At 46.1% G+C, this 13,443-nt stretch overlaps 1 protein-coding gene across 1 annotated transcript in view; it reads left to right on the top strand.

Annotated features, from left to right (window-relative positions):
- Positions 1-793: 793 nt before the first annotated feature.
- Positions 794-13,443, top strand: part of agap3 (ArfGAP with GTPase domain, ankyrin repeat and PH domain 3) — a gene marked incomplete at its 5' end in the record, with an annotated part of 106,508 nt that continues 93,858 nt past the window's right edge. Inside the window, 3 exons of the mRNA XM_079530317.1 lie at positions 794-1,061; positions 1,218-2,408; positions 10,036-10,094. Coding sequence (XP_079386443.1) covers positions 794-1,061; positions 1,218-2,408; positions 10,036-10,094 — 1,518 coding nt within the window. The remainder of the gene's footprint in view (positions 1,062-1,217; positions 2,409-10,035; positions 10,095-13,443) is intronic.

The following is a 13,443-nucleotide window of genomic DNA, read 5'->3' as shown; positions in this document are numbered from 1 at the left end:
GGGTCCTAAGCTTTGTCGATTAGAGCAGTGGATGATCCGTTCACTCTTTTCTCCTCCAGCTCATGTTCACTCTTGTCTGCTTGAGTCTCTTGGGGGGGGGGGTGGGCGGGCAGTCGTAGCTCAGGAGAGCTTAAGAGGGTGTGTTTAAATGCCCATGGGATCCACTCCTTGTTTTCCATCTGTCCCGGGGGCTGGGGAAGCAGCTGAAAAGTTCAAACGGGAGACACCCTCCTCCTCCTCCACGCTCCACACGACCAGAGCTCCCAGATTAGGAGGTTTCGTCTGCACCACCAGCAACAAGGATCACACACAGTTTGTAACTTGTCAAAGAGCAGCGGATGTTTCACTTTATTTTTTTATGTATATTGTATGTTAATTGCAGTCTTCATAGAGTTATGGCAGACATGACCGAGTTTGTTCCAAAGCAAACGCAGGGGAAACTCCTATGTTCATTTGTTTGCACGGGACAGGTAGGAAGAAACCGTGCGGAGATGGCAACGACGTCTGTGTGGGTTTGCTGAGTGAGAAGAAGAACCCAAGGGGATGCAGGTGACACGGAGGCTTCGCACAGACCTGTTTTGAAAGTTATTTTCTTTTCTTCTTTTCTCAAGCCAAAGGTGAAGGATTATATGCCCGGTGGTTGGACTTCAGCCTGGAAATAATGACGGGCTTCACGACTAGAACCAAGCTGCTCGGCGAGCGTGTGACTGAGCATGTACTGTACTGTACTGTTACTGTACCGTGTGAATGAGTTCATGAGCGTTGAAGTGCCATGCTATTACTTGGTAGTGGAATGGTGGATGCTATCCCGAGGGCTACGACTATTGGCCAGCAGCAGCAGCAGCATCCAGGGAAAACCGTCTACCGCGTCTCCGTGGTACTGAACGGGACACACGGCGATGAGCTGGCGTCGGAGCTAGGGATGGGCCGCCTCGCCTGCGCCCTGGCCGAACGCCGCCCGCCGAGGGGAAAGTTAGCCGAGGAGGCCATGCCTGCTGCGGAGGAGAGGCCCGGGCTGAGCAGGGCACGACAGGAGCTCGCCATGTGGCCCTCTCTGAGCCGTGCGGGCAGACCGGGGAGGGCACGGGAGGATGTGGTGGTGGAGGAGAATGAGGAGGAGGAGGAGGAGGAGGCGGCGGAGGAGGAGGAGGGGACCAAAATGAGGATTTACCGGTTTCTCCAACAGCCCTCCAAGAACTCTGTCCCTGACTCTTCAGAGTCAGGCGGGGGCATAGCAGAGGCTGCCGGAACGGGTCCTCGGGCCCAGCAGTGCTGCCCGGCATGGGGCCCCGCTTCCCGCTTCACGGAAGCCGGGCCCGTCATCGGCGAGCATGGCTCTGCGTCTCTGCCCCGAGTCGTGCTACGCAAGCCTCGCCTGGACGAAGCGCTGCGCGGCAGGAGGGCGGTGAGCATGTGTGGAGACCCCGCGAGGCAGTGGCCAGGCTCACAGACTGAACAGGAGGAGAGGCCGTCGTCTCTCCGGAGGCCCAGGAGCGTGTGCATGCTGACGGGCCCCGTCGGAGCCCAGTTGGAGCCGGGAGCCCGGGGGGAGGCCTCCAGGAGGGTCGGCGTCCCAGACGCCAACCACCAATACAGGAGCAGGAAGGCCGAGTTGAGGGCCGTGGACGGCCTTAGGCCACTGTTGCCTCAGCGGCCTTCCGTCCCCGAAGATGTGGTTCACAGGCCCCGCCAGAGGAGCTGGAAGCCCAGACCCGTCAGCATGACCGTGTTGGAGCTGAGAAAGAGGGTGTCCGAGGATGAGATGGAGAGCCGCGGGGCCAGCATGCACCCGGCTGGCGATGGCGGCTTCCTCAAAGGGGGGTTCCGCTGGAGGCTCTTTGGCAAGGACAAACAAGACAGGGACAAGGAAAGTGACTCTAACAACATCCCCAATAAGCCCAGTAAATCTGATTCCCCAAAAAGGACCCTCGGCTCTTTACGGCGGAGCCTCAGTCTCCGTATCAGGAGGACTCGACCTCGGGAGAGAATCCCTGAGATGTCTGGAGGGAACTCTGAACTCTGCTCCAAGGCCAGGAACTCTGTGGCGGAGATTTCCTTACCCTCACAGCCCTTCTCCTACCTTACAGGGAAAACCCTTCCACCTGCCTGTGAGCGGATGGGGGACGGGGGCATTCAATACATTCAGTATCACAGCAGGGGGGCGGTTAAGGTTATGGAGGTGCCCCTCTGCCCACCTAAATTGTCACCCAAACTGGCACAGGAAGAGCCCAGTGTGTGGCAGCTCATAGCCAACCGTTTCAGGAGGAAAGAACAGCCGTCCGGTGGAAAAAGTGGATCTCAGCAGCCACAGAACAGAGACACTGGCAAATCTCCCCTGACTACGAGTAAAAAGACACAGTCAGTTGCCATAGAAACGCTTGCAGGCATTGCCTTCAACAAAGGTCAAGGTAAGCCTTGTAAGATTGATGAATGTATTTCCCAGGACTCAACAGACCATGTGTAGCCCCTGTGTAGCCCCTCAACCAGTCTGCCCAAACAAAAAGTGCACTTCTGGAGCCAAAACATAGAAGTGCACTTTTTTTAGAGAGGAAAGGGCTAAATTAAAAACACATGGAGGAATTGTGTGTTTGGATGGCGCTCAAAAAGACGCCTGGTTTGAGAGTTTGAGCTTCTATTTTGGGAATTTCCTTTTCATTTCTCTGGGGCCTTTCATTTTGAGTTGACCTTTTTTGTTCATTCACATAAATTATTTTTTTCATCTTAAAGCTTTGGAAAGAAAAGTGAAATTGTTTATGAAAACCCCTTAATGTGGCTGCACATTAGTTTCTATGTGGGGTTGTTAGTATGCTACTCAGGCATAGGGATAAACAGCTTGGTAATTCTGTATTTTTGCTTCGTAGGTCAAGGCTAAAACCGGCAGCATTAAAGCAGTTGACGCTGTAATGGGGATGCGTTTGGCAGCCTAGCAGGGCTAAATTAAGAGGGCTTACATACGATAATGACGGGGACAAGAGGGAAGACTTAAGTACTATGTTTAAAGGTTAACTGTGTGTGTGTGTGTGTGTGTGTGTGTGTGTGTGTGTGTGTGTGTGTGTGTGTGTGTGTGTGTGTGTGTGTGTGTGCGTGTGCGTGTGTGTGTTCAGTTGCCTGGAGTACAAGGCGGAGAGTAGCAAATATTTGTCGTGATCTGAATTGATAGCTCTGATTTGCCCTTTTTTTCAGTGAAACTGTGATTTGTAACTTTACACAAAGGGCTAATGACGTGTTTCTTTCACAGTGGTGTGAAGGTCTGTGAAACTGAAATTTCAATCTCACTAGTTGGACATTTTACCTATGGAGGTGATATCTCATGCCAACTCTAAGCCCAACCTTGTACCTCTTTCCTTGTATTTGTATTTTCACATGCCATGTTGCCAAGGACAGCAAGCCCTTTTGTATTTGGAGTGGATATTTGCCCATGTGTTCCACTGTAGTCACTCAGTCAGGCATCAGGAATGTAGGCGTGCCGATCAGCCTGAGTAAAGCTAGGTGTTCCAATGCCCCGGGGCGGGCCTTGCTGCCTGTTGCTACCTGCCTAAGTGTTTGACAACCCCAGTCTCCAAAATGAATCTGCACAGCTCAGAAAGCCTAGCCCTCTGGTGCAATACGGTTAGCGTGCATGAGCGAACGCACACAAACACAGTGACAGTGGTACAGTTTCTGAAAGGGATGGCACAGCATGCACATATTATTCCAAGCTTATAACAAGCTAAAATCACAAGTGTATTTGTTTTCTTTCTTTTTTTAGTGGTGCAACCACTCCAAGGAACAGTAATGTCTGTCTTCACCTATTTGACTATGAGTACCAGTAGGGGCAAAAGTGGCGCTGTTGTGCCAGAAACGGAGAGAGAGAGATAGTGTTGCACTGTTGCCTGCTAATTACAGAGAGAGAGAGAGAGAGAGGCAGGGGGAGAGGGGAGTTACACCACTCAGTTCACACATGTGTGATTTTTGAGAGTAGTCGACTCCCAGCAGTTCTGAGGTGTTGACTGTGTCCCCACCCCCACCTGTATGAACAAAGCCATTCTTGTCAGGTCTGTGTGGATAAATGGAGCGATCAGTGAACCATGTGGTCAGATGCGGGCTCTTTGGGCTGGAGAAGGGGTGGTGGTGGTGGTGGTCGGTCATGAAGCATGTGGTCAGATGCGGGCTCTTTGGGCTGGAGAAGGGGTGGTGGTGGTGGTCGGTCATGAAGCATGTGACAGTCAGCAGTCCCCAAAATACCCGAGGCTCAATCAGTGCCATTCGACTACTATAGGACTACTTTCACCCAGTAGTAATTCCAAGCTTAATATAACAGTGTCTGATGGGTTTAGCTTGATCTGGCAGGTCAAATGGTTCACTGATTCCATCCTGTCTTGAGTTATTAAATGTAAATACCGGTAAATCATAATCATTCATTTCAATTCTAATTTATTCATGTGTTAATTTATTACGCTCTGTCACATGGAATACACTTCCATTTCAAATCTCTTGTCGGCCCATTTTAGTTGGAGGAAAGAACCTGTGTTTGCTCGTTTGACTGGCAACAGCCGGTTTCCCTTTGTTGTTGAGGCAACTTCATTGCAGTTGATTGTTTACCATCGTAGCACACTGTGTCACTCGCAGATTAATTGGGAGAAACGACGGTGACAGTTTGAATGTGTTTCCACTTGCTGCTAGAGAAGTGCAAGATGCTCAGGAGCGATTGAGAGAGTTAGTTTGGGGAAATGGTGGAGAACTTTGTTAATAATTATTTAATAACAACTTATTTGACCATCTGTCATTGTAGATCTCGATGGGGTGAGTTTTGTCTTAACCCACTGCCCGCCAGGATTAATTAATCTATTTATCTTGCATTTTCCGCTTTCAAGCCTTATTTTGAAGAGCCAAATATCCGTAATCGGATGTTACGATGACAATGCTGTGTGTGGTGTCTTGACCGGTTGTTCTCTCCCCTGGTGCAGAAAAAACCCGACCGCGAGTATCACAGTGCCTGCTGTCGGCCGTTGAAAAATCTTGTTTTCACCAGAAACGACATTCATTGTGCCGATTTGGAGATGCAGGCCATTGAAAGCAGCACATAGAGTGCAAGTGGATGCTCGCGCATCTTCAAAATGGCCGCGGCCACTGTCCCACTTTACACTGTGATGCTAACGAGAGACGGCTACCGATGCGATCCGATCAAAACATGGATTAAAGAATATAAAGCCTGGAAAACGTAGTCTACACTGTTGGCGGGCTGCCAGACAAAAGTAATTCTACGCTTTCTAAGTTTCTGGTGAGCTCCGTGTTCTGGACCACTGGGCTTTAGAGAAGGCAGGAAATACCCTAACCTGACTCCGCCAGATGGGGCAGCAGAGAGTACACTGGGTTCCCCCCTCCTGCTCCCATCTGGGAACTCTCAGGCAGACTTGATGCCCGGCCACAAAACGGCCCGGCCAATCAGCGGCAGCTAGAGGCGGGATCAAGGCATACACAGTGCTGCATCAAGTCTGCCTGAGAGTTCCCAGATAGGAGCAGGAGTGGGGAACCCAGTGTACTCTCTGCTGCCCCATCTGGCGGAGTCAGGTTAGAAATACCCTGCTGCTTCAGTGGAGAAGGTTTTGTTTTTCAAACATCACGTTTTCAAAAGCTTTGGCTTTGCATGGCGAGTACTTTAAAAAACATGTTTTAGTTCATTGTTTAGGGTGTGAGTAAAGCATGGATTTAAGGGAAGATTGCCTTGGGAATTCAAGACCTCTCCAAATCCAATTTGCAAACCTCGGGTTAAATAAGAATTCTGCTCGGTGTTGTCCGATTTGTCCACCGGACGTGATCGATGGCAGAAAACAAAAGATTAGGGACCTTTAAAGTCAGATGGCCAATCCTGATTGAAATAGATTGGCTCGGCGTGAAGCAATTGTGTTTGCTGCTTATCTCCTAGACTCTCAGAGATTTCTCCCCAGGACCTACTAGAGAGAAAAGACATTTCCTGTTTGGGAGTTTTGACAGATTTGTGATAAGAGCTTTGAAGTCGTTTAGTTCTGTACACGGCTTCATGGAGGGCGGCGCACACATGATTAGGGAGTGTGATTATGTCAAAAGATGCACACACTAGTATACATACATGTACAGTAAGTATATCCCTGGCCTGAGAGGGAATGTCGGTGGGCAGTGAGCGGTGTGGTTTGCAAATGAGAGCTGTAAAAAATACTTATTGCTAGCTAAATTCTCACCCTGTAATTTGTTGCCGATGGGGAAAGCTTGGTTAGAAAGCGTGGTTCGGAGACAGACTGGGAGTTTCGACCTCAAGGTTGTCCTCTCCCATTCCACAACCGCTGCACACTCGCATGCACGTTTAATGCACACATGCTTTGACGGATATACATAAACAACACACACACACACACACACACGCACGCATGCATGCGTGCGCGCACACACACACAGTTTCTGCTTTTGTTGCATTTCCCTTTCTCATGACATTAAGTAAGGCGGTTGATTATGCATCCGTGCTCTCAGATTTGGATGTGAACGGACGCGAGCGTTGGAGTGGAAAAAACATGACAAACGGGGCCAGCAATACAGTTCTTCTTCTTCCCCTCCATGATGACAAAGACACTGGTGTCCTCTGTGAGTGTCAGTGATGCTGGGTCTTTGTGTTCTGCATGGGCCACGCACGGTTTCTGTGAGGATCATGCTCGTAGTTACAGAATGATGTAACGCAGGGGTTCTCAACCCGTGGGTCGCGACCCCTCGGGGGGTCGCCAAATTATTTTAGGGGGTCCCCAAATTATTTTCAAAAATATATATATATATATATATATATATATAAATTTTATTTTCACGATTTTTCAAAAATAGCAGACCTACAAGCTCATAGCGCGCCACCGAGTGGCGCGCTATGAGCTTGTAGGTCTGCTATTTTTCAATAGCTAAATTATAACAATGCTTAAAACACCAAAAGGGGTTCCCGCCCAAAATGGTTTAAGGTTATTGTAGCAGTCAATTTATATTGGGGGTCGGGGGGGGGGGGCGGGGCGGGGGTCCCGAGACATTGCCAAAGCATTTCCGGGGGTCCCCGGCCAAAAACGTTGAGAACCCCTGATGTAACGAAACGGGATGAATCCAGTTAGTATGGGCCTGAAGTTACCGTTTGTCATGTTGCGTCTATTCTGAGAAACGGCAACTGGACTGGGGATCTCCCCAACATGAGTATTTCTTACAGAGGGTTATTTAGCATTGAACAGTGGTTCCCAAACCTTTTTGGCCATGCACCCCCTGTTACCTCCCGACCTAGCTGATGCACCCCCTCACATGGAAATATAAATTGCATGAGCTATATAGAGACATATATTTCCTTTTTATCCACATATATGAACATGGAATATGGCAGAATATATGCAGCATATGCTATATTCTGCATTACTTGCCATATATTGCATAATATGTTAATATATTTAAAATAAAACCATAGCACCACCATTAGACTTTTCATGTCGCGCACCCCCTAGAAGACGCTCGCGCACCACAGTTTGGGAACCACTGAGTCTATAGAATATTTGTCACATCACCGGTAAAAAAGATTTTTTAAATCACTTATATATATTTTTTTATCAGAGAGGAGGCACAGTTGTTAAAGGCCCCATTTGTTTTTGGTCGAAAGCTTATCGCTCTCTCTCTCTCTCTCTCTCTCTCTCTCTCTCTCTCTCTCTCTCTCTCGTGTTTCCTGTCCCCGAGGCAGAAGATGAGTAGATATGTTATTGTCATAATAATGAAATGTCCTGGTACAGAGAGACGCAATGCCCTGGCATTGGCCAACAACATCACAGAGTCCCATTTGTGTGATGGCCCGTGATGACCCCTGATTTCTCTCTGTGTGTGTGTGTGTGTGTGTGTGTGTGTGTGTGTGTGTGTGTGTGTGTGTGTGTGTGTGTGTGTGTGTGTGTGTGTGTGTGTGTGTGTGTGTGTGTGTGTGTGTGTGTGTGTGTGTGTGTGTGTGTGTGTGTGTGTGTGTGTGTGTGTGTGTGTGTGTGTGTGTGTGTGTGTGTGTGTGTGTACTGAGACTGAGAACAATGGTAGTTATTGTGTAGGCTCTCTGTGGTTGTTATTATTATTTTCACTGATGGTTTATTGTTACAGGTATTATCGTGTACCAGTTTTTTGCTCAGTCTTCCTGTTTGCCAAAATATTTCCATAAAAAGAAATCTCTTAAAACGTGTTGGAAAAATAAAGCTTTGGAAAAAAACGACAACAGGAATTGTGAGCCGAGCCAATGGCGATTTGGTGTGCTTTTATGCATTCACACACTTGCAGAGGTAAAGAAAATGTGCGTCTGCACTCGTGTGCCAACTTGTTGGAGTGTCAAACTGTTACAGAGGGAGCTTAGCTTAATGGCAAGCTGATGGAAACCACTCTGCCGCTCTACGCAGAGAACGGTGAAAAGGCACTGTTGGAGATGCGCATTTATCCTGTATTCAAAATGAGAGTGGATAAGCAGCAGTCTCAGCACCGCAAGGCCGGCTTGAAGGCCTTATTGTTGAGTGTTGAATGGGCAGGAGGACACACATTTCCTTGCCTTAAAGTTGGTGTAACCAGCCAATATGTTTCTAATGCGTTGCTCTGCAAGAGTGTAACTGTCAACAGCTAAACTTGCATATACCTGCTGGATGGCTCTGTGCCAAACGTAGTCCAGTATTTCTTTTTTAAATGTAATGTTATAATCAAAGACAACATTTTAAGTACTAAAGGGCTGGAGAGATGCATCATGGGAGACCCCTGTTGCTGAACAAACACTATAGGAATGATTACTAGTGTATATAGAGCTTTAACTTTACAGAACCGTATCACTTACACCACCGTCAAAATTATTATACTTCTACACTGTAAATTACTCTGGGTTACAAATCGATAACATTTGGTTCCTAGCTATGAATTTTTTAGTAGGGGACCCCATGTTGAGAACCACTGCTTTATTATTAATGCACATGGACAACATTCTGAATGTCCTAATAACTAGGAAGTTTTTTTGTGGCTTTCGCCTTTATTTTATATTTTTTATGGAGGGACAGACAGTAGGCTGACAGGAAAGTAAAAAGTATTGTGACACTCTCAGAGTTAAATTGAGACTCCATTGAGTTTTACGAGGGTTGGAGCTAAAGTGACGCTCCAAGTGGATCATGTAATGAATCTTTAGATTTTTCATGTTCATAGAGGGAATGTTTATACTGTTATATGTATCATTATTATCACCAGATGAACACTATGGGAGCTATGGGAAACCATTGTTGTGGCAACAAGCAGGATAGTCACTGTAATAATGCTTCTTTGGCGCTTTAGTCAGCCGCGTGACGCGTCCACATTTCTTTGCTAAGCTACCGGACTATCTGTGTTGGGCATGTGCACGTTGCACTGTTATGATGTAGACAGAAGGGGATCCAACCTGGCTTTTGCACCTTTCGGTGTGGAGACAGGTTGTCTGCACACCACCCCACCGCCCCGCCCCCATGAGCCATGGGTACCTGACGGTGGGAAGGATATTATGAACCGAAACGAGAAGGAAGTTTTGCTTTTCAAGTCAAATAGTTATTATGACATGATGTGCCTGCTATGCATCACTAAGAGGAAATTGCAGTCGGGGGGGAATGGGTGTTGCCATTTGTGGTTTTTGCTTCTGAGAAGCTTCTGTGTCGGTCTGTTAAACGTCGTCGATTATCTCGTCAAACTCTAAAGTGTTCAGGTTAAGCCGGGCCTCATAATCATGGATGCTTTCAAATTATATTGAGCGTTACCTTCAGATTGCCTGATGCCTCACAGAACTACATTCCTAACTAAACCTTTTATTTAGAATGTTGCTGTAGGAGAGTTCCATTTTTAATGCACCACTTTTATACCTTACGTAGGTTATATATTGAACAATGTAGACTCTTCACGACATCACGTCCAAAGTTTAAATGGATATTGATTTTCAATTCGCTCACTGCAACTGAAACCTCAGAAACATTAAATGAGATGGGACATGAACACACATATATTTGGTTAAATACGGTTTGTCTTTCTCTATTTGTCTTTTAGACTCTTTCGTCAACAGCCAGGAGTGGACATTGAGTCGATCGGTGCCAGAGCTGAAAGTGGTAAGTAAATTATCCACTTCTAACCTATGCTTCGTTCACCAGGGTCCCCCAGGGGTCCATTGTTGGTCCTGTCCTTTTTTATTTTGAACTCTAGACCAAAAAAAACGATCTACAATCTAAATAGCTGCTATTTTTGTCAAATGTTTGGCCAATTTTGGGCTAAATGTTTGCCTATCATGACATGGGCAGAACCGGGACGCAAGCGTTCACGCTGTGGTTACGTTATCTAGACTGTCCTCTCTTTGTTTTTCATGTCAAATTCACACAGATATGAGCTTATTAATAAGCTCATACTAAATCTGACATAATTATGTCAGATTTATGTAAATTTCCCTGGGAATGCATTTTGAACGAGGAAAGATTGTCTGGAATTTTCCCTGGCACAGAGTGCGTGATTATTAATGAGATGCGTTGGCATGGAGATGCAGTGTGGCTTGCAGCGGGACTCGTGTGATGAGTGACAGCTTTGGACTAGACACTAGACCATACATGGGCAACTGGCGGCGCCGGGGGCCACATGCGGCCCCCACCTTCACTTAATGCTTATTTACTTAATTAATATCAGATTTATTTTTTCTTCTTTTTTTCAAATTTTTATATTAATTTTCATCCCAGTGTCAATTATCTAATGTAATCGTGGGCGCTACACTTGCTCTGCCAACCTAGGGGGGGGGCGGCGGACTGACCTCATGCTCCCTTCTATGCATGGTACTGCTGTTTATTTTTCCATGGCCGGTGTTCCACGGCCGGACGTAGCGCGTGGAAGGAACACGTTATTCCGACCAGTTCCTTTCCCCTCCATCAGGCGCCCCGGCTGGCCAGGGGGAGGCAGTTTAGAGACCAGGATTACTGCATGTTTTTTGTGAGGGTACCTTTATAGGGGACACGGGGAGAACATGCAAACTCCACACAGAAAGGCCCTTTCGCCAACCCCACCTCGGGTATGGGCACTGATGACACGGAGAAGAGAACACGCCGCCAGCACCCACAGCGTCCCCAGTGGGAATCGAACCCAGGACCTTCTAGGTGTGAGGCGACAGCACTAGCGACTGTGCCACCGTGCCTTCTCCTAATATCAGAATATTGATATATTAGTGATTTCAGCTGTTACAATTCCAAGCATGACCCACTTTAATTAGTAGCTTAATGACTAGTATTAAAATGTTAGTCTTTTTTATGTCCAATATATTTGTATTTAGTTCATAGGCCTATTATTAGTTCATATTATTAGTTCAAATTAAATAAAGGTAATTTTCAGGATTTCAATTCAAAAATACCAAAAGATAATTCAGGATTTCAATTCAAATATAGCAAAAATAGCAGATCTATAAGCTCAAAACGCGTCGCAGTGTGGCGCGTTTTGAGCTTGTAGATCGGCTGTTTTTGCTATGACGGAAATATGCAACGTGGCCCTCTGGAGTGAGTGTGGAAACATAGTGGCCCTCTCCATCGTCAAAGTTGCCCACCCCTGGACTAGACTGGTGATGACACAGCCCTGGGTTAGATCCTGTCTTGTCAGTGTTGCGCACACAACCACCACCGTCAATGTCCCCTCACACGATTGAATGCCTTCCTCCACTGACACAAAAGAAAAACTATTTAGCTCTGAAACCACACGTGCTGGTGGTTTATGTAGTATTTTTTTGTCTCGGAAGGATTCAGTGTTGTGGCACACTCTATAAAACTTGAATGGACCACTGGTTCAAGAGGACAAAAAGTCATTTCCATGAGTTCACAAATGTAAGCATGCAAGTGCGTAGGCACCTTTTTGTTATTATTATTATTCTGACACTATCTCTATATTTTTTTTTACGAAACTTCAGTATGGTAGAGTTTCATGGAAAACTACAGTACAAAGAAATTAAACTCACAACCATTGGCCAAAGGGTGGCGCTATAGCACTCAATTGAAAATGCTAACATTGAACAGGTATAACTCATTCCGTGTTTGAGTTTAACTTCAATACACACACACGTCTCCTCATAAAGAAGAGCTTTAACCTCTGACTTTGACGCAATCTGCACCAAACCTTCTACACAAGCTTTCGGACCAATATCTAAAAATGAATGTTGTGTAGCCCCCAACTACATAAATAAATAGTTTTACGCAACTTTGCAGGAAGGTGTACAGGGGTCATTCCAATTGCTATAGCAATCATTTGACAATGCTAACTTTGAACAGGCATAAGTCATGCCTCGTTTGGCTTATGTGTAAAAGTTTGTACGTGACAATATGAAGCCTCCATGTGCCAATGAATACTGTTTAATAAAGAGGCCACGATTACCCAGGATCCATCAGGTTTCAGTCTCTCCATCACAGCTTGGGTCTAGCAGTAGTTCAAGACATAAGCCATATTCTAATGACCAAATCTGCTCACTTGCTCACTTCACTCTCTGTCCTCCAGTTTAACCGGGAGATAGCTCGTGTCCCAAATGGTAATTTGCTTTTGGAGAAGCCGAGACCAGAGATCGAGTGGGCTCTCCAAGCCACTTTGGAGCGTCGGGCAGCGAGTGTTCATCAAGTGTATCGGCTTCAGCCCTTTCCCGTCCGCTCGGCGGAAGTGTTGGCTGCCTATCTGTTCTTAATTGGATGGACCATCTCCTCGGGATATGGGAGGGAAACCATGACTACGCTGTCTGGGAGATGGGGTCTGACAAAAAAATCTGCAGTGCAGCGTCGCAAACTTCAAAGGGATGTTTTGGAGGCAACAAAGCATTGTTATGCATGCTCATATTCTAACATGCACATAATGTGCCTGAACGGTTTTAGGGTTAAAGTAACCCCACTTGATTTTTTAATTTTGTGTATTACCGCACGTGCATAGCCCAAGACGTCTGTGGACGTCTTTGAAAAAAAAATATATATATATATATATATATATATATTTTTATTTTTATTTTTTTATTATTAAAAAAAATCAAAAAAATCAAAACTAATTTATTTATTTATTTTAATACGTGGTGCCAAAGTTTGTGTTTTCGCCATTGAGAATGCATTTGGCTTTAAATTAAATAACTCAGAAACTATAAAACATTTCAAAGTAAAACGTTCCAGCATGTGTCTCCACAGTCAGCTGAGTTATAAAAAATGTGAATGGATTTTCTAGGTGAAAGTGATTTTGGGGCAGTTTTGCGTGGGCTCTCAATGTGTTAACTGCAGCGATACATACATATACATATTATTCTGAATTACAGTGATCAAAGCTACTGAAACAACAAATAATGGGAGACATACTACAGCATCTAATATACAACATGTCATGCAGGAGGAGTGGCGTGCACAGATAGACACTAGGGGGTGCTAGAGCACCCCCTGCCCTTTTGGCAATGTGCCCTTTTGAAAAAAAAGG

This window comes from Electrona antarctica, assembly GCF_951216825.1.
Source record: "Electrona antarctica genome assembly, chromosome: 19".
Taxonomy (NCBI): domain Eukaryota; kingdom Metazoa; phylum Chordata; class Actinopteri; order Myctophiformes; family Myctophidae; genus Electrona; species Electrona antarctica.
The sequence above is the reverse complement of the archived record's forward strand: the minus strand, read 5'-3'. Positions and strand labels throughout refer to the sequence as shown.